Source organism: Syngnathus typhle, linkage group LG3 (assembly GCF_033458585.1).
Source record: "Syngnathus typhle isolate RoL2023-S1 ecotype Sweden linkage group LG3, RoL_Styp_1.0, whole genome shotgun sequence".
In the NCBI taxonomy this organism is placed as follows: Eukaryota; Metazoa; Chordata; class Actinopteri; order Syngnathiformes; family Syngnathidae; genus Syngnathus; species Syngnathus typhle.
The window spans coordinates 5,217,612-5,244,555 of NC_083740.1; the positions used below are offsets into that span (position 1 = coordinate 5,217,612).

Below are 26,944 nucleotides of genomic sequence, written 5' to 3' on the forward strand. Positions count from 1 at the left end.
AAACAGCAGGGCAGGTGGTTTTGCTGTTTTCTGGGTGTGGTGAAAGTGCCCCGGGATACACCTCCCGCCTCCGCCTTGTTGAGGAATGTCAAGCAGACCGCGGAACCTGTTATACACACACACACACACACACACACACATGACAATCGTAATGTCTTCAACTTGGGAGTGGTGAAACGACAAATGTGCGATTCCTCTGTTACCTGGGAGTTGACACACACCGGACTGGTGTGGATGAGACACACGCTTACGTACCTGCAGGTCCGAACCACAAGACGATAGCGCCGAAAGCTGACTTTACAATCTCGCATTTGAGTGAGGTAACTTTGATTTTGTGCTTGTCGTGTCACGTCTAAAAGTTATTTGTAAAGCTTTCCGGTCCGGTTGGTTTCAGGTTCTTGAACATGTGTGTTGGGACGAGAATGAAAAGTTAGTTTTTTTAAATGATGACAATCTAGTCCAATTATGATTTATGTAGCAATATGTAAAAATGTACTATAGTGGATATTTCACAGCTGGACAAGTTTGTCATTGCGCAATATACCTGACCTTGGAAAAGCTGAATTGAAGCCCATACTTCTTTTGCTTTCGTTGCGGTTCCGATCTGTAACTTTCCGTGTGTTTGTATGAATAAAGTTGTGGTAGAATGCAGTCAAGCAGGCCTGGCAAGTTGTTGCACATTTTAACTGAATTTAAAAAAAAAAAAGAAAGAAAGAATACAACTGGGGGGACTGTTTGTCCGAACTCATGCGTGAAGGAGGACTTTAGCTATGTAGCCGTTCATAACGTGGAATGATTATATGGTCATAAATGACCTCACCTCTACTGTCGATCACTGAATTGCTTGAAAAAGTTGCGCTGTCCAGTATTTCAATTTTTTTTCCAGTTACTCTTTCCAGCCATTCATAATACAAAAACCAGAAAGCATCACAGCGCGCTCCAACTCAACACCGTGTCTTTTCATCCTCCAGCCATGAGCAGCCAAGCGCAGCACTACGGCTCAACGCCACCGGAGCTGAGGTTGGTGCTGCTGGGCAACATCGGATGCGGCAAGACGTCGTCGGCCGACACCATCCTGAGCCAGCTGACGGACTTGTCCGCGACGAGTCCCCGCAGCATCCAGCTGCGCAAGGACTTTGCAGAGGGCAGGATGCTGACCCTGGTTGAGGCCCCCAGGTGGTACTGGAACGGCCTGGAAATGGACGAGGGCGTCAAGAAGGAGACGGTGCGAGCCGTGGCCTTGCTGGAGCCCGGTCCTCATGCTGTTCTATTGCTGGTGCCCATCAGCCAGTTCACTGAGGTTGGTTCCATGATGAAGCGCCTTACTACACACTTTTTGGGAGTGGCAACTCAATTCTTTTGTTTCTTCAAACTAGATGGACGGCCAAGTGCCTACACAGTTGCAGCAAGTGTTTGGAAAAGAAGTTCTGGAGCACACCATGGTGCTACTGACCTGCGGCGATTATCTCATTGGAAGAACCGTGGAAGTGAGTGCCGATGCGGACTTTGAAGATGTCTGTCTGACATTTCTTCTTGATTTTAGGAAGAGCTCCTTGACATGAAGCAGTCAGACACATGACTCGGTTGCTTATCATATTTAAAAACACATCTGAGGTTACTTTCTTTCCTACAAATATGTATTTAATCTGCAGGAATACTTTCTCAAGGAGAATCCTGGTCTGAGGCAAATGATCGGGCTATGCGGGGGGCGCTACCATGTCATCAATAACCGTCAGCGGCAGGACCGGACCCAAGTTCGGGAGCTTCTGAACAAGGTAGAAGGAGACTGGGTGAGGGTGGGACATAGAGATTGTTTATTTCTTTCATCATTGAGTCCCCTTGTTACTCTAAAGGAGGGATTGTCAACCGGTGGCCCTCTAGTGGTCTGTGGCGGTATAGCAGGTGGTCCGCGAAATTGGAAAGAGCAAATAAGAGACCACGCTGCAGTTACACCTATTGTACACTAGAGGGCACACATAATGCGTATCGCTTGGGCCTGTTCTAAAAATAGCTCACCAACCATGGTACATAGCACTTTTCTAGGATTCTTTTTATATGATCCTTTGAAAATGTAATATAATCAAAAGTAAATTGCTGTATATTGACACTTAGCCTGCGCTACGTTATTAAATCTCTATATATTGTGCTAAATCGATTTCATGATCCGTGTCTTCACACAGATGAGTATTAGTGATGATTAAGAATAACAAAATACACATTATTAGATAATCAAACTTAGAGCTACTTCTCTCACCTTGTGCCCCCTGCTGTATGTCATACATCACTCGACCGGTTTCAGGTTGCTTTATAAATGGATTTATTATTTTGAGTGTAAGCAAGTCTGACACTTGGAATCCCGACTCGAGTAAATGTGACATTTAACTGCGTCTGCCAGTATGACTGAAATGAGATATTATCTCCTCTGTCTTTTGTGTAACAGGTGGAGGACATGGTGAGCAAAAGCGGGGTGTTCTCCCTCAAAACAAAAGAGGAGAGGGAAATGGAGGAGCGCGTGCAGCAGAGGAAGAGAGAGCTGATGGAAAAATTCCGGATGCAAAAGGAAGAGACAAGGGAAGCCTTCGCGTCCAGCTACACACCAAACGTTAACACGGCGAGGAGTGTCGAGAGAGTCGAGTCATACAGAGATGCTTGGGAGAGGAGGAGAGAAGACGAGATGGACAACGTCAACGGAGGAGTGTCTGAGGTGATTCAGTCTCGTCCGGCACCAGGGGGCTGGCACTCGGGCCGGATTGATGATCACCAGGAGAGACTTTCATCCAGATTCAATGCAGGTAAGCAGCTAATAAAATGAAAAAAAACCAACAACAAACGTAATAACTTGACAAGTTGACGAGTTTGTGAGATGCCTGTCGAGAAATTATTCGATTTGGCCTTTAGACGGAGCTCGACTCTCACAAATGATGAATGAAAAAACCGGACCAGAAGTCGTTTCCACTCGTAAGACCCAGTCACGCACGCATGGCTGATGTTTACATTGGCTGATGAGTTGTTTATTAAGCCATTTGTCTCAGTCCATCACAGAATCAACAGCTTTGAGGAGACGTCCCCTGAGGCCTTTCCCACCTCCTTCTCTGATACCCCGGCCTCCGTCTATGAACGGGGTCTTGGCACAACCCGCGTGTCCTCGCCATCCTCTCCGGAGCTGCGTTTAGTATTGATCGGACGATCCGGAGCGGGGAAAAGTGCGGCTGGCAACGCTATCCTGGGCCACGGTGTGTTTGAGTCCAGGCCTGACAGTCTGATCGCCATCACTCAGGAGTGCGTCAAGAAGAAAGCAGTCGTTGCTGGAAGAAGGGCCAGTATTATTTTTATTTTTATTTTGTGATTATTTCTGCAAATTCATGGGCTCTGACCACACCAAAAGTTTCTGTTTACAATAGTTATGTTCCAGTCTACACCAGAAAAATCTGAATGCTGGGAAAATGAATTAATTTCCAAAATAAAGAACAAAATTCAATTTGGAAGCCACCCCAAGAAATCCAGGAAATAGTAAGACCATAATTTGCTTCATCTCCTCCTCTCCCATAGGTGGCAGTAGTGGACACCCCAGACTGGTTCCACTCGGAACGTACCCCCGACGAGGTGCGATCTCAGATCTCCTCTTGCGTGGCCCTGTCCAGTCCGGGTCCCCACGCCTTCCTCCTGTGCGTCCCAACGGACCAGCCGGCCAAGATGGAGCTGCAGGCCCTCTGCGCCCTGGAGACCGTCTTTGGGCCGGACGTCGTCGGGAAACACACGCTGGTTCTCTTCACGCACGCGGATCTTCTGAGGAAGAGCGGGAAGGCCGGCAGAGACGACGTCGAGACGTATATCGCGACTCGACGTGATGATTTATTAAAATTGGTGGAGAAATGCGGGGACAGGTTCCATGTGCTGGATAGAGGCGGTCACGGGGGAAATGTGGAGGAGCTCCTGGAGAAGGTGGAGCAGATCGTGACCGAGGCCGGGGGGGAGTGTTACTCCAGCCCCGCTTTCCAAGAGGCCGAGAGCCGAGTGAGGGAGATGCAGGCCGAGATCGTGAGGGAAAGGAGACGGCAGAAGCAAGAGGAAGAATGCTTCGGCGAGCAGTTTCGGGGGGAGAGGCGCTCCCTCTATCCTTACATGCAGACCGTGGCCGAGGCCGAAGAGGAAGTGAGAGAGGAAGAGGTTGAGAAAACACGAGCCGAGGCCGAGAGGAGTGTTAGCACCATGAATATTGAGAGCCTTCCGCCGATTACCATGGCAAACTTGTCCCCTTCAATGTTCCAGTCCGTGATGGAAAGAGTGCAGTCGAACGCAAAGATGTTGCCCAAGCTGTTTTCTGACAGCTCGGTGTGGGTCGGCGACGGTGCCAAGAAGGTGATGGGCAGTTCGGTGTGGGGCTCGGTGGGCAGCGGCGCAAAGAACGTACAGAAGACGGTGGCCCAAAGTCCCGTGTGGGGGAAGGTGGGCGCTCAAGCCGGGCACGTCTCCAAGCTAGTGGGAGACAGACTCCCCAAGGTGGTGGTAGATGGCTCCAACTGGGTCGGCTCCGGAGCCAAAGTCGTGGCGGACGGCTCCATGCGTGTCGGATCCGGGATTGGAAGCGGAGCGAAGGTTGTGGCCCAGAGTCCCGTGTGGGGAAAGGTTGGCTCCGGCGCCAAACTGGTGGCTGACGGTTCAGTGCGACTCGGAACCGGACTAGGTGCCGGAGCAAAGAAGGTGGCCCAGAGTCCAGTGTGGGGCAAGATGGGCTCCGGGGCCAAAGCGGGTGCCAAAATAGTCAGCGAGAGTTCATTGTGGCAGAAAGCGGTGGCCAACGCCAAAAAGGTGCCGAAGCTCGTCATCGTGGGCGCATTGCTGGGGCTGGCGCTGGGAGTGTTTTTGGCGGGGGCCGTCGGCGGAGCTGTGGGGGCCGTCGGCGGTTCTGCGGCCACTGAGTTGGGCAGGCGAAGGTTTGCCAAGAAAAGCACGCCGGAAAAGGCTGTGAGTAACATTGATAGGCGAGTGAACGACACGGTCGAGTCACTGGTCAGACAAGGAGACAAAGTCATGAAAACGGAATGAAACAAATTGACCAAAGCATATTATGACAGTGGCCGTGGGTCTTTAGAGACTGTAAATAATATGTACATATTGCGAACAAATGTCAACTAGAACAACTTTTGCTCTGGTGAGAATTTTGCCCTGGGTGGAAGAATTCCCAATCGGTCCGGTTTAAAAACAAAAACAAATCTGCTGAAATCTGATTGGACGAAAAACAGGTAGCATGTACTGGAAGCAGTTCAGGGAAGAAAAATGCCATAAAATCGAGACATGGGAATAAATTAGGCCAGTTTGGTGGAATTGAGATTGCGATTACAGGTCAGCGCGTTGGATAGTCTTTAGCAGAAAAGACATTTCTGGTACTGACCGCTCACCACACTGCATTCATAATTCACATCGCATTTTAAAAATAATTTTCATTTCTGAGTTTTACGACGCAATTGATGTCTACATGTGTGCAATAGGTTTGAGTGAAATTGAAATGTTTGACATATTATTGACTTGTATGGATGATTGGAATAGAAATAAAAACATTTGATATTATGCTCTTGTTTTTTGTCACTATCTCTAAATACAAATATAGCAAAGTCATAGATTGCCTGCCAATTAGTTCATTACAGTATTAGGCTGGTTAAAAGTTATGTAAACACAGTTTGGTCTGTTTGTATTTTGTTTTGTAGTTTGTTCCGGAGGCAGAAGGGTGGAGGTGCTGACCTTTTATCTTCAAGAGTCAGATTGGCCAACTTCACCCCTCTTGGCCTCCTGTAGATGAGGTAAACACACCACCGGCCCACAACTCAACAGACCTTTTTTTTTTTTTTTTTTTTTTTTACTGGACCGATGGACCGTCTCAAAATTTGTTTATCTGAACAAAATTATGTTATGATTTAGGATTACTAGGTTTAATGAAATGCAGGAAAGACTTGTTTTCATTTATTTTGTTATGTTGTTTATACATAATTGCAAGAACAATGATTTGATCAAATTAAATATTTCACTAATTTTATTATAATTTAAAGTGAACAAATAAAGTGAACAATTATTTGATCACAATAAATATTTCACTAATTGTATTAGAATTTTATTTCATTAAATTTATTAAATATTTTAACACATTTAAAAACAAACATCAGTCCTATTGTGGTCACTATTGTATTATTTACAATAAATTAATTCACCAAATCTTTTTGCAATTATCTTTACTAATCAACTGGATCAATTATAAATGGCCCACTCGCATTTAGTATCCCACTCCTGTTTTGATGGGTAATTTTTTTTCCTCTACATGAATTTTTTTTTTTTTTTGGTCTCCTTTAGTTTGGTGAACCCACCCCAGTCAATGTGGTTTCGGGGTTGTGCAAACTTCCTGTTCTGTGGTCCAGAACATGGGTGCATAAGGCTTCCCAGAAAGAGCTTGGGACCGTTTTCTGTCCACCCCTCGCAGCTTCCATGCAGTTGCCACATTAACGCCTAAACATATCCGATATGTATCAAGCCACCCCCACAAGGAAGCTAATGAACAGCCCTGCCCAAGACATTAAATCCCATCTTGAACCACATCCTACATCTTGACACATTACCACACATTTACAGTTGCTGTGGTTACATAAATCCTTGCTGGTTGTCAAACAACACAATGACCCACACACACGCGCACACAAAAAAGTACCCCTGAAAAACATGACGGGATTATGATGAAGGTATTTTTCCCATGACTGCCATTGTCACAATATAATGTCAGCAAATGGCAACATCCGGCTTTAGGTTGTCACGGCACTTTTTTTAACCTGCTATTTATAACTCATGTTATTAATCTGTTATCATCAGCACATAATCTGAAAAAAAAATAGAACATTATTGTGTGAACCGAGCCAGCAACACGAGCTCTAAACTGCCCTTAGTGTGTTTCAAAACAATCTTTCTTTCTTCGGATCAAATGTAACGCATTGCAACAAAAATGAATTGTGCAAACCGTAAAAAGTTTGCACTTTACTAAAAGATACACAACATGACTTTCATTTCTAATATGGGAGCGCGGTAGCAGAACAAGCGGTGGCTCGCTTCCTTTTGTTCTCACCGCTCTTCATTTGTAGCTGCCACCATTCTTATTTGACCTTTGACCTTGGCCAGAGTGCCACGTGTCACCACAGAGGTTTTTGTCCCAAAGCTGTCCTCGCTGTTCACGTCGCTGTCGCTACAGGAGCTGGTGGCCGAGCCCGCCAGCCGAATGGCCGAATCGGTGGAGTCTCGATTACGGCGGCAGGTTCTCGTTACCGCGGGACTGGTTGAAGGCGGGGAGGCGCCTTGGGATGGAGGAGGCGTGTCACACTGATAAAGTGGCTCTAGTTTGTTGTCCAGGCCGGACATCTTCCGTGGCTCATCCTCGTCCTCCTCAGGGTCCCTTCTCTCGTCCTGTGCTTGGTCGTCCAGCAGGGTGACCAGGAAGTTGATGTACTTGACCGCCAGACGCAGGATCTCATTCTTGCTCAGCTTCTTGTCAGGCGGATGCGTAGGGATGAGCTTCCGCAGTTCTGAGAAGGCGCCGTTCACGTTCTGCTGCCGCCAGCGCTCGCGGCTGTTGGTGAAAACGCGGCGGGCGATTTTTTGAGGAGGACCGGCTGAACGCACATAAAAAAAAAGCCATCAGAAGATGAGAACTAAAGCAAGGCAGCTTTATTTATGTTGTGCATTTAGTCAACGTACAGGATATATCTTTTTTTGTATATACTCACAATCATTAATCTCCATCTCAAAGTGCGAGGAAGGTCTTCTCTTAACTCGGCCGTTGGAAATGACACTGTAGCTTCCGCCAGAGGTGCCCAAGAAAGAACTGAAGGAAGAAAATAATCATTAAAAAAAAAAAAACACACAAGAAAGGTGGATGTTGTTAGTTTGATTGGAGGCGTCATTGATTGCGAGCGCATCGTGGAGAATTTGAGGCCAGCCTAATAAAGGTCACTTAGTGGATGATTGAATGGATGACTCAATTGGACGAGGACAGACCAAGTAGTCGTACAGGGAGCTAATGTGCACAATTCTACCTCTGCTGTGACAGAAAATCCTTTTTTGGAATCAGGAAGAGTTGCACAGTTGGTAAAGAGGAGCTGCCAGTTTTTTCTTGTCGCATTTAATTGTGCACATTTTTTATGATGTGAGTCTTCAAGTGTGATCAAATATAAAACATGGTTAAACATGGAATGTAAAATTAAAAAGAATGTTTGGTTGATAGCTTGATGGATGAGTTGGTTTGCCTGGCTTACAGTTCTCAGAAAGTATGTATGTACCGTATTTTCTGGACTATAAGGCGCACCTAAAAATCTAAAAATTTCTCATAAGGCGACAGTGCGCCTTATAGTCCAATGCGCCTTTTCCTAAATTCCTAAATTTAAACTGGCCCGAAGCATTGTGTCATGAAATCAATCATAAGTGGCCCGCTGAAGATTATGAATCATGAATCAAAAAGACTATGAATCATTATTTTGTGATTATAAAGTGACTTGTTGCGTCTGAAGTTGAAATAAAAAAGATTAAATACAGAATGATTTGATGTGGATTAAAAATCTGACATGATGCATTAATGGTGCGCCTTATAGTCCAGTGTGCCTTATATAAGGACAAAGTTTTAAAAAGGGCCAGTCATTGAAGGTGCGCCTTGTAGTCCGGTGCACCATATAGTCTGGAAAATACGGTATGTATGTATGTCACCTGGAGTAGAATGGATGAGCAGAATGCAGGTACGTCTGAGGCAGCATGGATGGACCACCTCCACCACCGGACCCCGGCAAGGCTCCCAAACCAATGCCGGGCAGACAGGCCAGCTGAGTCCGACGCAGCTCCAAGTGAGGAGTTTTATTGGGAATGGGGTGCAGGGCTGTCAGCGGTGGGTTGGGGATGGTGAGAGGGGGCTTGGTATGGGTCAGGCTGATTACAGGGATGTGCGAAGGAAGTGACGATGATGAGGATGTACTTGAAGAAGGTCGAGGTGAGAGGGGACCCCGGTTGGTCTTTACCGGGAGCAGTGGCGGCGGGGATGCAATTGTTGGCGACTTGGTGGGGGAACCACTTGTTACCGGTCCTCCTTGATGCCCTTCTGTCTCCATGACAACGGGCTCAATGCGTTCAGCGGTCAATACGGCCGTCTCTGTGTTTTCGGGGACCTCTTTGTCCTCTGAAGCGCACGACGGGGGCGAGGGACAGGGAAGGGGTTGAGGGGAAGTGTGCGGCTCGGAGGGGTTCATCCTCCCCATCATGGTGCAAACTCAGTGTGTTGTCTTTACGACTTTGAAAGATGATGTCGTCTAACATGTGCAACACTTGCTTTTTGCATTTTCCTCTTACGGATTTTTGCTGTTGCTTTTTACGTGACCTACATTTTTCATAATGGCAACTCAAAGTGTCACATAGTTAGCCTTCCATACCAGTGCCTTGGTCCACCTTTATCGGGCCAAGGCACATCTCTTGAAATACAAAAATCCCACCGCACACAGCCAAATCAAAGAATTCACAAAATGTATACGTACTGAAAAAAAAAAGATGATATTGTCACAACTGACGGCCTCTTTCGATAAATCAAAAGTTACTATTTTGTTGGGCAAATGGCAGCAGGTGGATGGATACACAGGTTCATCGTCCCATCTGCCATCTAGTGGCAGGGCATTTAATTGTTTGGCCTGTCACCATACGTCGCTAGCATATCTAGACATTTTTTGTTGTGAGTAAACAATCATATTTGGAGTTTTTCAATCAAATCCACAGTGGTTCCACTTTAATTTGGGCATAACCTTTGAAAATAACTTTCAAACATTCCACTCAAGTGACCCTCAAAGGAGATTTGAATGCAACGTGACCCAAATTGGATTTTTGTATTTGTTCGTAACGCACATGTTGCATTGAGGATTCTCTGACATGTCAAATGAATTTGTCCGTGTGTGTGTTTGTGTTGGGAGGATGTGAGTCAAAATCCGTCAAAGCGTTGAAAACGTTCCCGGCTGGCGAAGATTGGATGCATATCAAAGCGTCTGGGAAACAAAAGAAACACACGTGGGATTTAGGGTATAGTTGGCGTATATATTTAGGGAAGGATCTACAGTCAAGTTTAGCATGCCACGAGGGGACACAAGAATGTGGTGGAGGGAAATGCTGATCACTAATGAAGACTTTTCACTGAATTGCTGCAGTGCAAAGGCTTTCGGTGAAGATTGTGAGTCACCATCATCGTGTAGGTTTTGCAATCGAGCTTGTTCCTGTTTTGTTGCCACTTAATGGTCATGACATTTTATTTTGGACGGTTCCCTCTTTCACAATGAGGCACTGTTGCCGAGCTTGTTGTTTTAGATCAACATTGCAAATGAATGAATTGGACATTTTGCGTCTTTTGAAATGAGCAAATTGATTTTTATCACATATTGTATTTCATTTATAAATAGTGTTAGTCAGCAGTTTGAAAATGGAAATATTCCCTTGAATAATAATTACTCTCAATTTATTTTCTCTTTATATATATATAGAACGGTACATACAACAATATAATTCATGAATTTAAATCAATTGCTTTTGTTCATGATTATTAATTGTAAAGCAAATAATTGTGTGTATATCTAGCAATTGTAGATAGTGTTTTTATTCATCAATATATGATACATATTGCTTGCCATGAAATATTTATGGATTTTTAAATCTATAAAAAATAAACAAAATACAAAATATAGGTTTTAAAATTATTATTATTATTTAGGTGTTCACGTAAAATAAAAATGCTATGTAAATGACAGCTATACAGATATGTGATGATTACATGTTTATATTGTAGCAAAGAAATGAATGGCTGCAAATTCAGTTTAAACTGCTAAATACATTTATTAGACTATCACTCAAATGTATTTTAGGCCACAGCTGCCCTAAACAAACAGCATTGGTAGGTAAAAAAATATTGTTTTGGTTAATACAATTGAATGTAGAAACATTATTGTTATTTTTTAAAGATTGACATAAAATGAAAACCTCATTTTTATTATTTGCAAATCGACATAAAAATAAAATATACCTCTCAGAAAAATTGTAATGTATTGTAATTTCTTAAGATGTCCAAAATATATTATCTTACTATACTTGTATTTCAGAACCAAAAAAATGTTTTAGTGGCTGACTGTTAGGCTTGAATAATTTAATTTGTGACTTTCCAGTCCAACCTATATATGCATATATATTTAACTCAGTGTGAAATTTCCAACTCCCTCTTAAAACGGTAAACCGCTAAGAATTCTGAAATTAAAAAGGTAGCATTGAAGCATCTCTTCATGACAGGTGGTCTAATAAATATGTGAATATAAAAATAAAAATATGTATATAAACAAAAAGAATACTCACACAAACATGATGAGGCTTGCGAGTCCAGAATTGTGTCATAAAAGCGTTGAGTCTCATGTAATGCCTCATCATCAACGTTTCGTTCTGTATTTGAAACCAAAATTATCTGACACGCGACTCACGCGATGCTTTCTTTTGGAAAAGTAAAAAGAAAAATTAAAAAAGCATGTAGATCCAGAAGCGGAGGAACACAATGCTTTTGTGCTGTCCAATGAGAGCAAAAGAAGAGTCGAGGCACATTTGGGGATGATGTTGACATTGCTGTCATCCCTCAAGTGCTCGCTCACTCACTGTCTGTCTGTCTGTCTGTCTGTCTGTTAGTCGCCAAGACAACACAATGCTGTAACTGGCTGCCAGTCGGAATGCTGGGACGAGACAGAGAGAGAGAGAAGAGAGAGAGAGAGAGAGAGAGAGAGAGAGAGAGAGAGAGAGAGAGAGAGAGAGAGAGAGAGAGAGAGAGAGAGAGAGAGAGAGAGAGAGAGAGAGAGAGAGAGAGAGAGAGAGAGAGAGAGAGAGAGAGAGAGAGAGAGAGAGAGAGAGAGAGAGAGAGAGAGAGAGAGAGAGACGGACAGACAGAGAAACTGGTAGGTATGAAGGTGCGGTGTGTGTGTGTGCATGTATGTGTGTGCGCGTGCGTGTGTGTGTGAGTGTGTGTGTGTGTGTGTGTGTGTGTGCGCGTGTGTTCCCTGTTGCAGGGAGAGTTTTCCGCTCCCTGCTGGACAAGAGGATGTGCTGCTACAATGTGGTGGCTGCTGATAAGAGCCTCAAAGCTGCCTGTGGCCTACAGATAAGAAACCTCCACTGCCCCCCACCCACAATACCAACACCAAGTCCCCACCACCACAACAATCACACACACTTTTCATAACACACAGACAGCTTGAGGTATGCACACGCGTGCGCAGACACACACACACGCACATGCTTCTCATGGTCAGTAGTAGACTGATTGGATTGCAATCAGCCTACTGCACACACCTCGTTCATACATGATTATGCTCGTACTAAAAATATGGGAGTATATTAAAAAAAAACAGCAACTTGATTATTGCTTTGACACTCAGGTGAAAACAGGAACATGTATGTGATTATACAGTACAATACAGATCTGTTCTAAAAATAAGCAATAGGCGTCAATGCTAATGCGACTGTCTTGTTTTAATGTTAGCTATAGTATAGGTGCAATAAAAAAGAGCAGGACTCACCTATTGTACAAATACGTGGCAAACTTCCTTGTGCAGTTGAGACAGTTCGGAGAGAGGTCCTTTTGAGAAAATTTGAAGTTTTTAGGTGGGCCTAATAGTTCAAAAAATACGGTATTCCATACGTACACACTGGTAAAAAAAAAAAACATCTTATAGCTCCAAAAAAATGAGAGCATGATAGAGAAAAACAGTTTTGGATTCTGCACCCTAAAATAGCTGTCAGGAAAAACAAAATGGCGTTCCCCAGTGTAATCTGCCGATGTTCGTCAGGGAGCTAAAGTGTGTCTGTGTGTGTTTGTGTGTGTCTCACAGGATGGAACATTTTTCATTCATGGTACTTGAGTGGGAATTTGGGATGTGTTGGCATTGAGCACCTGTGTCGCTGATGGCCAATAAGCGTCGTCATCATGGCCACTTTCCTCTCCAACTTCCTTCCTAAATGTGCCTCATCATAGCTGCTCTTTGTTCTCGGGCGAGCGATGGTCGTCTGCTGCTGTCGCAACCTGGAGGTCAGCACCTCTTTTCCATTCCCTCCGTGGTTTCCTCCTCAGACGCTCACCCGCACACACTCATGATGTCCACTCTACTGTAATGTGACCTTGGAGGTCCTGGGAAAGACAAGGCTTTGCTGAGTAACTGCGTGACAAATCTGTCATCAGCACCATACTGTACCCTGTGCTCGTCATCATCATCATCATCATCATCATCATAATGGCTGAGGTTAGTGTTTCTTTCTTTGGGGGGCCATGGGGGGGGATCAAGTATATCTTAGGTGGCCTGTAAAGTATTTTTTGTCAAACCCAATTTTTTTTTACAAAATTGCTGATGAAGGGATGGATAGAAATGTGGAAAAAAAAAACATGAAAATATCCAAACGTCTGCCCTGGCACCAGGAGGGTCCAAACATGTCAGGTCAGGCGAGACCAGTGCCCCCGCGAACCCCCCCTCGAGCTCCGCCAATGTTAAATTTTGCTCATTTGCATCCAACAGCTGCAGTTCATCTTGATCAACCCATCAACACACAAAAATACATTTGGGACTGAAACAAAATCTAGAGAGAATTGACTTCATCCTGCACATCTTAATCTGACAAGGGGGCGTTTGGAATGAAAAAAAATAATATATTTGTTTAAAAAAAAAAAAAAAAAAAAAGTTAGTGTAAACCTGACAGTTGTACATGAGTAAAATCTAACAGCACTGCAATTGATTAAAAAAATATTAAATATTAATCTATTTTAGATTAATTTTAAAGAACACACACACACAGAGCGAAACGAGACACACTCCACCAAGTGGCCATGTTTCCTTTGCAGCATGTAAACACAATTGTGTGCACGGTGATAGTGATCATAGGAGCTAATTGTTTGGAGCAATATTCACGGTGCAATTGATGGAGAAAGTGGCAAACAATGGTGCAAACACTTGCCAGGACACACGCGCTCATTGTCTTTTATTATCTTCATTGTCCTGAACAATTCATAATATGAGTAAAATAAGTAATATTATGGAATTAACCCTTCTGCGCATTATTGTGGTCAGGTTCTAGTTAATCCTAATTCTCAGAGTAGCAAAGAAAATAAAAAATTATGACTTTCATGTCATATTTGAAAAAATCAGTTAAAAGGATGGCTTTATTATATAAATAGTTGGCTTTATGATTAAATTAAATAAATAAATTGTCAATATTAGGACCAATTATTATTATTTTTTAACTTGATGAATATTTTCTCTCGATTATTTGAATCCTGCAGCGCTGTGACAGCGTCAATCGCATGTCGATGGTCACACATGGCTCAGTTTCCCAGGATGCACCTGGCAGGGGGCGAGTGAGCGGATGCAGGCTCCAGCTGTTTCCTGTGCACACTTCCTGGTTTGCTTTTAAGAGGCCTGATGGTTGGGCTATATAGTGGAGATGACAAGGGCACGTGGATTACAGACTTTTCCACATAGGATATGTCTGCCATGGCCACAGGTGGAGGATAGCATCACTAACTTTCACATAAACTGTGGATTGAAAACAAAAGATGCAGGCGCAGGGACATTGACTCAACGAGTCAAGGATAAACAGTCTATCTCTCTTTAGACTTCCTTTAGGGGATTTCAGGCAGGAGGCTAATGAGAACATAATGGTCCCAATCAATTGTTTCCTCGATTGAACACACCCTCTACTTTCCTCATCAACACTTGGACACAAGCCAGGGACGCTGCGCTGAGAAGAACACAGAGAAATGCACTCACTGGCCACTTCATTAGGTACATCTGATTATGGTACCTGCAGGGGTCAAATGACCTCTCAACTTTGTTTAATATGGCTCCTTTTTTTATGTTAATGCTAGTAAAAGTGTAGATTCATAAATAAGTGTCCCTTTTTTTTTTTGCAAACGATGCCACACAGATAAAAAATGATATCCTCCGGTCACAGTGACACAGTCTTCCTTGTGTCATATTTCTCATCATCAGCACTTGCACGGCCCAAATTCCACCGTTGCATTCGAGTGTGGCTTGTTGTCCACCTCCATCCTGTAATAATAGGAAACGCTGCATCGCTTTCCAACTTTCTCTCACACGCTTCTCTCATTGTCCTTCGGCTCCTTGCTAGCGTGAACTGAAATGTTGTTACATGAAGTATCCGTCCGGCCTTAAGGTTTGATTTTATTACCATATGTGAGACCTAACTCCATTGTAACCACACAAAAGCGCTTGAATGCCAATTGCGTAACTAGATTTTCAGTAGGCAGATTTCTGCATCATTTGTTATTTGAATATAAATACAAGCTTCATGTGGTGTATTATTATTATTATTATTATTATTATTATTATTATTATTATTATTATTATTATTATTATTATTATTATTATTATTATTATTATTATTATTATTATTATTAGGGTCGTGGATGAGCTGCCACCTGGAATCCATGAGGACTGAAAAGTAGCAACAAAAAAGAGTCGGCCTTAACTGCTTCCAATTTTGAGTGAAAGTTTTTTTATGTGCAAGGTCTTCCACGCAAAATTTAGTTGACTGAATCAAACCATTGACGTGAGTACAGTGCCCTCTAGTGGTCCAAGAAATATTCTACAGTTTTGCCGCTAAAGGGCAACAATCGTTTACCGTTCAACATTTTGTGTACTTCACGGTACCTCAACGCGTTAATAAAATGATGTGCAATTGGAACATAAATTAGATTAAAAATAATAAGTCATTTGTATGTGTACACGTGTTTTTTAAATCAAGGTCAAGCCAAAAATGTTGTTTGTGATTATAACTTCATCAAATCATACTGATGAATTTGGCTTGTTATTTTCACTTTGCTTATTTTCCAGGTCCACCGTGTGTCTGCTGGTGGGCCGCTTGTGCGCGGGTGGTCCGGTCCAGATGGAGGAGGGACGGATTAACGCCACGCGTCCCCTGAAGGAGAGGTGGGCGGGGCGTAATCGAGAAATGGAGGTGAGATGAACATCTGACAGACACATGTGCTTCGAGGCCTGCAGACCTGGTTCCTCCGCACTCGCTATCTTCTACGCGTAGTCAAACCAACTGTACATTTTTATTTAATGAATAAAACACATATTTTTTTTGCAGAGATGCAAGATGATTATTTAACGGTGAGAAATTTATAAAGTAATCATTCTTGCAGAGTTCTGCGTCTGGCTTGTGTCTGTTAACAGGACTAAGTGAGGACAATCTTTTGAACAATTCTTCTGTGTCTCCATGAAGGCTGTATAGAAACTTTAGCCAAGAATCTAACATGAGCAAGATGTGTTGTGCTGCCTGACTTCAAATTATATTTATGTGTTTGTGTTTGTATTTGAAGACTTCCTGGTTTGGCCTTCACCCGATGCTGCTTGTTTGGACATCGCCAGTGTGGAAAAACAACATTAGTGTGAGTTACCTGCAACTGTTAAATGTTATTTTGGTTTATGCTGTGCTTGTTAGCTTTATTAGAGTTCATCTCACCCTGTGTGTTTGTGTGTGTTTGTGTGTGAGTGTAACAACGTTGCTCTTGTGTAGCAGAACGAGTGAATGTTGTTGCAGTGCACGCTGCACAGGTTATTTGGGGTAGTAAACACTGAATTTGAGTGTTTGCACCATTTCACAAAGGATTAGTTGTCATTTATTGCAAATAGGAAATTGACATTGGCCAAAATATTTGCTTCACCAAAAATTTGTTTTTTCAAAGATATAACTTTTGCTCTGAATATTTCCACATCTGGAATATCAATGAGTTAGTTCTATTCGTGTTACATTATTGTGAAATACAAAAAAAGGGGAATAAATAGAAATCATAGTTTGTTTTGTAATGTTCACTTGTTTTTTAATGAAATATATTCATATTAACGCACACAATCGGCATATCGTACATTTCAGTTTGATTAGTACTGATGATTAAACGTGTTAAAAAGAGCTAAAAAAAAAAAAAAAAGCCAGATACATTTGAAGAGGAAGCAAATTCTCTGTCCACTGAATTTATGCAATTTAAAAAGCACTATAAATGGCCATCAAGCAATTGCAGGACTAAAGCAAAAGGATTGTTTTGGATCCTTAAAGATGTAATTAGGTGTCCTCCCATGACGTGATACAGCATAGGTCAAGGGAAAGTTCCTGTCCAAAGGCTGGATGGACGTGCAGATGTCCAAAGCAGACGGCAATCTCTTGGAAAGAAGTGAAGGAATCAAAGTTCTTATAGAGGGACTCTCGGGCTGAGCCTGGGTGTTTAAAAAACCTCCAAGGCTCAGTTGGCGGTATGGCTCAGGTTGAAGTAGAGGGATTCTGGTGGGTCCAGGTTGAAGAGCGCCCGGCAGGACAGAGTCGTTGACTGTCTTCCAAGGTTTCTGTTGTCTCGTGAAGCGTTTCCTCCGCCGAAGAAAGCTCCCGTTTGCAAACATGTCAACCGACATGGGGTCCAAAGTCCAGAAATTTCCCTTTCCGGGAACGCCGGGCTCCCGGGGGATCTTGACGAAGCAGTCGTTCAAAGACAGGTTGTGTCGGATTGAATTGTGCCACGCGGGGAACTTGCTTCGATAGTAGGCAAAGTTCTGGCTGATGAAGTCACAGATCTGACTGAGGGTGAGTCTTTTCTTGGGGCTCTGGAGGATCGCCATGGTGATGAGAGCAATGTAAGAGTAAGGGGGCTTCACTGGAGAAGTAGAGATGCCGTAGAGTCGGGCCATTACGTCGCTCTGGTCCTCCCGTGCTGAGAGATCCATGTCTTCTTGTTGTTCACCACCAATGCCGAGGTGCACGTGCTCAGTAGATTTGCCCTCCAAAGTCATGGTCCTCGCTGTGAGCAGGTCCAAAGAGGGTGAAGACAAAGCACAAGTCTTCGCTTTGCTTTGCTGACTAAATCTTGGACTTTTAACATCCTCTGCCTCCTCCTCCTCCTCCTCATGACCTAAACAGCACCACCTCTTTCAAACATCCCCTGAGGAGTCCAATCGTAATGAGGTTCAACACAGAAAATGGATTTAAAAAAAAAAAAAAGATGCCTTCAATATTTTCATTATACCAAGAGTATTTAAATGGTGTATTTCCTGATTTATTTATTTTTTTAATCAACTGCAGAATACTAATTCGGCATAAATGATTTGCTCCACTTGAGTAATATATTGATTTAAATACAATGCATATATTAAATATAAAATTAATAAAATTTAATTCGATAATTTGTACAAATGCCAACTATTGGCTAATCAATGATTTGTGGAGTTTTGCTATTTATAGGCCAGCTCTGCCTGTACTGTACAATAATACCATCTGTTATTTGTTTCTGGGGAGGGGGGGGGGGGGGTGATAGAGGCGTTTATTTGCGTTGGTATTTGTACCGTAACTGTTGTTTGCATTTGATGTTAGAACTGAGCACAGCGGGTGAGATTTGTGGCTAATGATGCTTGATTTGGAAAATCAAACCTTCATTTTAGAAGGCCTGTTTTAATGTGCTTGGCTCATTCAGCTCATTTCCTTTGGCGCTCAGTGGTGCATGTTTTGGCAAAGTTGAGAGAGGAAACACTCTTTGGCTGTTTGGAATTAGAGAAAGACGTCATGTGTTTTATAAAACAATTGTTTGTACAGTATCCCGTCCGTCCATGCGAGGCCACCCACTGCGGAAAGCGGTCCACACTGCATGTGGGCTCACGGAACAAAGACGCCGCTTTCCTCCCGTTAGTTTGTTTACAGTTTTTTGTATAAAACGCATTATCCTTCTTCTTACATGAATGTAATTAATAAACCTAAAATGAGTCATCTCTGGTCAAATGAGGCAACTCAGCAGGCTATTCACACAGAAATTAATTTAGACCAACACATGTTCACACAAAAAACGTTTTATTTCCTCACAAACATGCAAGCCAAGAAAACCGAAACGCCCAAAACCACAATCAAGCACAATAAACAAAACAAATTAAACGCCCCAAAGCACACACTGACAATAATAAAAAGAACATCAATAACTGAGTTCAACAAAATGCGTCACTTTTAACACAGCACACAATATGTCCGTCACACTTTAAAATTGACACATTACATTTCTCCCCAAAGCAGGCAAACGTGTATTTATATATTTTTGGACTGAACAGCAACAAACAAATATTTAAACTTTTTATGATAGTGTTTTTATAACATCTTCCTTCGGCAAATAAATTACATTTAAGAGGCGTTTAAAACTTTTGCCACCAGTGTTTGACTGATGCGCCTTTGAGGGATCATGGATTAAGCAGTGGAGCAACTTTGTCATCGTGAAGGTCAAAAAGGATAGTGAGGCACTTAACCATGAATGCAGATTTCTCTTGCTTGTTGAATTTAAGAGGTGCCCATTGAAATGTGGTGTCCAAGAGTTTGCATAGGTCGGTGTGGAGGGATGGACAGGGGGGGGGGGGGGGGGGGGGGTCGTACTTGTCCTCCTAGGTGGTATGTTTGCGTTGAGCAGAAGTAAGCCTCACACGATTTCCACATTTGAGGCAGGTCAAGCTGGAGTTGCTTGTTTTTTTCGGGACATGCCAGCAATAGACACAGTGTACCCTGTACTTCTTGTATCTTTAAAAGAAAAGAATAGTTAGAATGTATGGGGGTAAAAAAAAAAAAAAACACAAATGCATGCTATTTACACCATCCATAAACACAAGTGCAAAATGGAGGTGAAAAAAAATACAAGCTTAACTAATGTGTGTGAATGTTGAAAAGAATGAATAATACCTTATGCCACATGCGTTACAAAGAGGTGTCCCGTCTTCCGCATCTCTCCACAACGGGGTCTTTCTGGTGAGGCACGATGCGCAAATCTTGCCCCCTAGTGGCAGGCAACACACATTAATTAGTACTTTAATCAATTAGTCATTAGTTATTAGATATTTTGTATTGAGTTAATCAGGCCCAACAATAACATTTAGGAGTAAATAAAAATATCATTACTTTTTTTTTTGCATTTTTGTGGTTCTCTGTGCGATTATTCTCATGTAGAATGCTTAAGCAAAGATTTTAATTTCTTAGATTGTATGCATTCTTATGTAAAATGATATGACAACACAACTCTCTATTGTTCTGCATTTTTGTTACTGTTGATAGAGGGCGAGGTGACAGCCCGTTCCCAAATAAGGTGTGTAGCAGCGCCTCCCAGTGGGCAAAATATACCATTAAATAATTTGCTGAATGAACAGAATAAAAATTCTGATAAACCAAATATGCTCATAAAAGTAAAAATATCAACTGTTCCCCTTTGGTTGCAACACGTAAATGTTTTAGTGCCTGTCACATTTCAAAGTTCCTGTTGGGTAAAATCATAAAATAAAAATAGAATACACATATTTAGAGTTTAGAGCTAGATATTGATGCCTTATGTGATTTTTGATTGAGTGGGATGTCATTTGTATGTATTTCGCGGACACGCCACCAAACACTTGCGAGCGTTGGTGACTACTTGATTTCTTAGTTTTGGTATATTTCTATGTTAACTTTGACAGGATTGTTAAAACTATTTTGCGTGCTTTAGACATTTATTTTTATTTTACAGGTTCTTTTAGATACTGGAGCGCACTGTTGTAAAATTGAGAGTGGCTTGGCGACAGTGCAGGTACTTGAGGCAGTGGGTTCACTATCGCCATCCGAGTTGCTCGGCGTCCTCTGAGTCCTCCTCCTCTGTTTGCGGAGCTTCTTGCTGAGATGGAAAAAGAGGACCCAAAATAAGACCAATTAGAGACAAACAATATACACCGCAGACTGTATTGTTCTATTAGGCCAGTCCTCACATGTACTTGCATGTTACGCAGAGCCGACACTGTTCCCCGCTGTCATTCATCTTTGCGTGCATCCGAAACGTCACTCCCTGGAAGTGCGGGTCATGGATGTCGCCACTGCGGCTGGGATTGGGTTGCTTTCTGGCTCTTTTGGTTCTTTTGGTGGCTGGTGTTTCATTTACCTCCTTTGACCTCAAGTGTGAGGTCACTGTGCTGGTGGGAGAGTGCTGCGGTTTCTTCTCAATGGATTTGGATGGCATCATGCCGTCAGCTGCTTTGACGGGCGAATGACGGCCCATCACCAGGTTTGCATTGTGGTCGAGAGGGAGAGCTGAACAAAATCGCTTCACGTTGTCAGAACCCTTTGGACTAGTCGGGCTTGTACCAGACACGTGCACAGATGACAAAGTACTTTCTAAAACACAGGCACGGCCAGCGGAAAAGCTGCCATCACTCCCCGCCAACATGTCACCATTCAACTCTGGCTGTGTTTTGGATTGCTGAGAAGATGCCAAAGCTTCTTCCTCTGCCGCGTCTTTGTCAGCCATCTGTGGTGGTTCATGACAAGTCAAGTCTTTCTTGGGTTTGTTGGAGCAGTTGTCTTGCTCATTTCCTACTGGCACAACACAAGTGGAGACCCCTGCATTGGTCCTAGTTCTTGATTTGCAGGCAAAGGGGACATCGAACACGATGGGAAATAGTCTTGAGTCTGCTTTGTCTTCTCCGTGATCCATGAGCCTCTTACAATGTAGATTGATCAGATTCAACGCTCTCCAGGGGTCTCCAGGTGGGTTCTCCACTGCAATTTCCACCTTGCCACTCACCACACGGTCTTCGTTGTTGGAGGTTTGAGGCCTTTCAACATGGTCAGCTTCTTTCAGCCAGTCAGACAGTGATTTGGTGCCCAGTAACCCGCTTTGTAAGGAGGTCTCAAGTTTAGAAACCTCCTGGAAAAGGTAGCCGAGTGAAGATTCGGAGGAATCTTGTTCTGCCACCCTCTGATAGATGGTCAACTCTGACTTTTGACCTTTGTTCATATCTGCATGATGAACAAAGCATTTTTAAGATACGAATAACGTATACCAAGAGAGTTGTTATGGAAATCCACCAAATTGTCTCCATTCATATTGATGAATTCTCATTTCAACATGCATTAAGTTTCAAAACAAGATTACAGTTGTTACATTTCATTCTCTTGTTGACTTGAAGTGAATTTCCAAGATTTAATTCTATGATTTGAAATTATTTCTCTCAACATGTTCTTTGCAGTGGGGTCGCACCAGTGACGTGTCGCGTTTCAAACTTTTTCAATAAAATTGACGAGAGTCTTAAACTTTTGTCGAGTCCCGCACGCTATTAGTCAAAACTGTTCGAACTCTAAAACATTATGAAAAAAAAAATGACAGTACCTTTTACATTGAGTGAGACTGGTCGCGTTCTTATGGAGTCTTCTCAGTGTTCAGAATGACTTTACGTATATCGTATATACTCCATTTACCGAGTAAACGTACAATTTACAAGTCACTAAAAAATATCTATGTAGGGTAATTATTTAGTTGTTAAATATTGCATTTATCGTGCAGTAATAGCAAACTCTGTGACAATATTTATTGACAAGACTGCGCACGCAGCGGCACAGAGCAGTCGAGTAGTTTCTCGCCATTGTTGCGGCCACTTTAAGTCCTTAATTAACTAGTCGACAAATTTGTCAAGGGGTTTAAAAACAATTATGGAGCAAATAAAACCAATGTTGTCACTTACCTTAAATCAAACAATCTAACGGATTTTGCACACGGATGTGGCGGCTTTTGGCTGACATCAAAAGAGCAAGCTTGGCGCAGCTGACGCTCCCTTAAACTTAATTGCTGCAGCTGGACATGTTCGCGCGATTGTTCATAAAAACTATTCGACACAAAACAATAAAGTTATTTAAAAGTCACTTTTGTTTGTAGACGGGTTAAAACCACAGGCTTCATCCTCTTAAATGAATGGCCTAAGAATCCCATTTTATATTATAATCAGTATTTCGTTCAGGTTTTTGCTTTTCGGGGGGAAAATATATAGTGGAGTGTTAATAAATTCATTTTTGGCCATTGCATTTCTCTAACATACTGCAGCCTTCAATACACCCGATTAAAACAATCATTCCAGGAGACCGATAATCATACTAATCATTTTAAATCAGGTATGTTGGAGGAGGGAGATATCTAAAAATTGCCCTCCAGGGCCAAACATCAAAAAATGAAGTTAAACTGAATTGCACTTTTCCCAGAGAGGACTTAACGTAATAGTGACTCAGGGTAATATTTACTTAGTACTACTGCTGCTACCGCCACTAATTTAATGTAGCTTAAAATTCAGAGCACTTCAGCGTTCATCATAGACAGGTCGAGAAAAAGTGCACAATACAGCTTTAAAATAGTACTTTATTGCACAATTTTAAATACTTGATATATACCATACGTTTGAGACTTAAATGTGTGCGTATAAGTTGAACATGTACAGTAGTACATTACAAATATAACAAGAGGTTAACCTGGCAGACTCCTTCATTGGCATTTGGTAGCATGTTGCAATTATTTTTTCAGAAAAGCTGAGAACAATTCCCTCAAGGTAAACCCATTTTTTGAGACATTTGAAATGTTTATCAGGATTTCATAGCAGTATTTTGACTGATGAGCAGTCATATTCCCCACAAATGTGAACGAAATGCATGATAGTGTATGAGTAGTCATAATAAAGATTGTCGAAGTGAAATGACGAGCATTATACGGCAACACTGTAAGACACCAAATGTTGCATTCAACATTGTACAGTTGTATGAAGGAGTATTAGCAGTACACCGGGGGGGGAAACTTACTTGTGAGAATTAAGATGAGCAAGAACATTTGCAATTAAATAATGTATGTAATTAAATAAATAAAAAAAAGTCAGAATAGCCGGATAGTTGCGATCTTACATGACAAAAAAAAAATTCTAGAATAAAGTCATTGTGTGGGGTGATTTTGAGAAATATTTCAAGATAATACCAGAATAATATTTGGCTACAAAAAAACATGGTGTGTGTGCATCAGTTTAGTCTCACGGCTATTTTACCATTTTTACTTTTTTTTTTCTCCTCAGTGTGGCCCTAAAACTTCTTTGTGAAGGTGAACGTTTTGTGACAAACTTAAATGTAGATGCTGTTTGTTGTCGTTAACGACTTTATGAAATTGTGAACTGTCTCAATGCTAAAGACATTCCACGTGAATAAAAAGATGTTAAATGCTCCATTTTCAAAATAACCATAACCAAGCTCAGCGATTTCTGCCCAAGTCCACAGGCCCACCACAGTAAACTGTTATTTGGTCAGTCAAGATCTTCGGGGCGGTTGCAACGGACTTCCCAAGCCCTAAATCTCTTTAAAAGTAACCCGCTCCCGTCCTAGCATGCCCTCATTTTCTGGGTTGGCCCCTCTCAATCCTCAGTGCCTTTTCTCAATGAGGTTTGGGAACATGTCCGTCCACGTAGAAATTCCTCGTGACTTTGGGTAAAGTCAACTCCATGCCCTCTAGCTCTGGAGTAAGAATGATCTGGCACCCGAGCCGGGAGTTCTCCTGAAGCATGGGCGCCATGTCCAGCATGTCATCCTCCCTAAAACATGTGTATTAGCGTTCACGTCATCTTCAAACGTTTGCTAGCACTGAATCGACCATTCTAAAAACACAATTTAAAAAGCACACCTTACCTCTCATCTGGTTCAGGCAGTTTGTCTAAATGGTCGCTGGTTACATACACGTGGCATGTTGAACAGGCCAATGATGCCTCACATGCCCCTGAATGAAAAAATATATCATATGCATATCACGATTAAGTACACTTGCACAATTTAATTGGAGACAATCTAGAAGTTATATGCAAAATACAGCACCTACAAAGCTTTTTATGAGGTAGTCATCCAACTATAGTATGTTCATTATACTGGTTGGACTTAGTTGAATGGATTTACAAAAGTAAATGAACAGATAGAATTGTGGAAATTATAATGAGGATTTATAGTTCCCAAGAATTCCCAAACTGTTAAAAGGGAAGTAGTTTGTGTGGTGGATATCCTGTGATATAAAAGCAATTTAACAGCTTGAATACCCACCTTCTAGTTCAATTCCATTCTTGTGGGCTAAGTACAAAATATTGTCTCCCACTTTGGCTCTAACTGGGATCCTCTGGCCCGACCGGTCGACATACACCACATTGACCCTGAAAGGCAGTAAGCACAGTTCAAGGAAATCTGCAAGGGCTCCTTGGTTGATGATGGAGTTGTTTCTACGGTGATTTGAACCCAAGTCAGGATGTGCCTTTAACCTAATTTAAGCCACATTTCCCTTGAATCATTTGTTTTCTCCAGCCTGACTTGACAATGCATTCATTGAAGTGAAGCAACAAAAAAAAAACTACGACATTGAATGTGGCAAATCATTGAAAAGCCAGAGATGAAAAATGTCAATAGAAACTGTTTTGTTCTGTTTGAGTTATTTCGTTAGTTTATGATAACCACAATAAACTTGGCTAACATACAGGATTTATAGACTTACACATTGTCCTGGGTCTCTTCTTCAGCGCTAGCGTCCTCGTTGTGGTGCGAACCTTAAGAGACAGAAGACCAATAAGTAAAATACGTCATGAGAATAGTTTACTTGTTGCACAAGCTTTCACAACGCCATACAAGTGAGGTTACACAAACATTACTCAGGGTACGTTCGACTAAGAGCTGACATATGCCAAAAAATTATTAACATTTCGTCCTGAGCATTTGCTAATAAGACGTTAAATCATCATCATACTTTCGTAGCCATAAAGGGAGAGACGTTAAATTTGCAAACCATCTCGAACTAGCGAAGTGAAGCGCTCACCTGTATTCGTTTGCATGTAGCGGTTAATGGTACGAAAGGCGTCCACGGAGTCTTTCCTCTGTAAATGAGTCGTGCACGTCTTTATCCTGGAAAATGGACATGTGCTACAGTCCGGTAAAACTCGCGAAAGTCTGAAAGTCATCCCCATGCTGGAGCGGACTGCAGCGGAGGTAGCCATGATCGTGTTATGATCACGTGCACAATGTCGTCCAATAGGAAAAAGGTAGTGTCATTATATTGTTTCGACGACAGAGGCCGCTGCAACTTTATGTTGGATTTTCTGACATCCGGGGATTTCAATGGCCAAAGCTTGAATGAAAGGCGAAGAAAACGTAAATAAAATTGATTATGGTTATGACGTAAATGGAAACGAATTTACGTATTGAATTATTACTGAGAAATTAGCTCCTTCAAACCCACAAAATATTTTTTGACCAACGAAAATAGACCATCCTGCTCATTTTCAGCCAATATTATCTTACAAAGCCAATAAATGGACATGGCTCCAATTCATGCTGCAGTTGTCGACTCGGTCCATATTTAAAAATAACACAAGAGGTGCATCGCTGCATAGCTCCAAATTATGAACATAAAGATAATTCCCATTCAAGTCAAAATGCGCGGTCTTGTTTCTTTAGTTGATATTCACTTAAAATAAAACAAGATACCCTCTATAAAGAAAATGAAAAACTTTTACTTGACTTTTGAGTAAAACTCAGGATAATGTTGACATTTCCATGTGATTTATACCCTTGTAAGAATGATGAGCCATCCTTGCTGGGATTGCACTATAATTTTTCTTTCTTTTCTTATCGTTCTTTTTTTAAACATATATGAAGACTTACACAAGTTGGTTTGGAGACATATACTTATACATCCCATGGGTGCAGCTTCCTCCCATGTGAAGAGTTAGCCGATGTTAATTGGGCCCTAGCGTGTTGACTTTTAAATTTAATAGCAAGGAGAACACACTGCAATATAAATCGTCACACTTTATGTGCACCTGCACATGATGAATGTCCTGGGACAGTTTACCTTTCTATGAATTGAAAGCATCTGGTTTTCACTGGACGTCCTGTCTTGCAGGTGCATGCATGCATGTGACTATGTTTGGTGTGGTGGGTGGAGGTCATAACACAATAAAAGTCCATCCTCGCTGTTCCTTTAAAATTTATAGGGGAACCTCCAAAGTCAAACATAGTTGACTTCAAAACAACCTTGAAATATGGAACT

General features: G+C 42.1%; 4 protein-coding genes and 1 long non-coding RNA gene across 7 annotated transcripts; 2 read left to right on the forward strand and 3 right to left on the reverse strand.

The window, feature by feature from the left end:
- The first annotated feature begins 178 nt into the window (after positions 1-178).
- LOC133150937 (uncharacterized) lies at positions 179-5,568 on the forward strand. Of its 2 annotated transcripts, none has more exons than XM_061273568.1 (8): positions 179-320; positions 972-1,300; positions 1,377-1,487; positions 1,653-1,775; positions 2,441-2,792; positions 2,899-2,958; positions 3,033-3,316; positions 3,550-5,568. In XM_061273568.1, the coding sequence occupies exons 2-8, from the start codon at positions 974-976 to the stop codon at positions 5,044-5,046; spliced, it is 2,754 nt and encodes a 917-aa protein (XP_061129552.1). In that variant the 5' UTR covers positions 179-320; positions 972-973; the 3' UTR covers positions 5,047-5,568. The 2 variants fall into 2 exon arrangements, with proteins under 2 accessions (XP_061129552.1, XP_061129553.1); XM_061273569.1 differs by having other exon boundaries at positions 180-315.
- A 696-nt stretch (positions 5,569-6,264) lies between these two features.
- On the reverse strand, positions 6,265-11,772 carry lyl1 (LYL1 basic helix-loop-helix family member). Its single transcript, XM_061273570.1, has 4 exons — positions 11,392-11,772; positions 8,731-10,043; positions 7,758-7,855; positions 6,265-7,643 (listed from the first exon to the last, which is right to left on the reverse strand). Exons 2-4 carry the CDS (start codon positions 9,273-9,275, stop codon positions 7,099-7,101), a joined length of 1,188 nt encoding a protein of 395 aa, XP_061129554.1. The 5' UTR covers positions 9,276-10,043; positions 11,392-11,772; the 3' UTR covers positions 6,265-7,098.
- A 148-nt stretch (positions 11,773-11,920) lies between these two features.
- Positions 11,921-16,649, forward strand: LOC133150941 (uncharacterized). 2 transcript variants are annotated; one of them, XR_009713835.1, is made up of 4 exons: positions 11,921-12,276; positions 12,909-13,316; positions 15,921-16,044; positions 16,412-16,649. It is a non-coding gene; the product is annotated as an uncharacterized LOC133150941 (long non-coding RNA). The 2 variants fall into 2 exon arrangements; XR_009713834.1 differs by having other exon boundaries at positions 11,921-13,316.
- Positions 16,650-16,981: 332 nt separating this feature from the next.
- LOC133151716 (forkhead box protein D1-like) lies at positions 16,982-18,019 on the reverse strand. Its single transcript, XM_061274976.1, has one exon. It carries the CDS (start codon positions 17,868-17,870, stop codon positions 17,097-17,099), a length of 774 nt encoding a protein of 257 aa, XP_061130960.1. The 5' UTR covers positions 17,871-18,019; the 3' UTR covers positions 16,982-17,096.
- A 5,211-nt stretch (positions 18,020-23,230) lies between these two features.
- fdx2 (ferredoxin 2) lies at positions 23,231-25,909 on the reverse strand. The gene is made up of 5 exons (XM_061273938.1): positions 25,712-25,909; positions 25,394-25,445; positions 24,952-25,058; positions 24,550-24,637; positions 23,231-24,455 (listed from the first exon to the last, which is right to left on the reverse strand). Exons 1-5 carry the CDS (start codon positions 25,887-25,889, stop codon positions 24,299-24,301), a joined length of 582 nt encoding a protein of 193 aa, XP_061129922.1. The 5' UTR covers positions 25,890-25,909; the 3' UTR covers positions 23,231-24,298.
- Between the last annotated feature and the right edge of the window lie 1,035 nt (positions 25,910-26,944).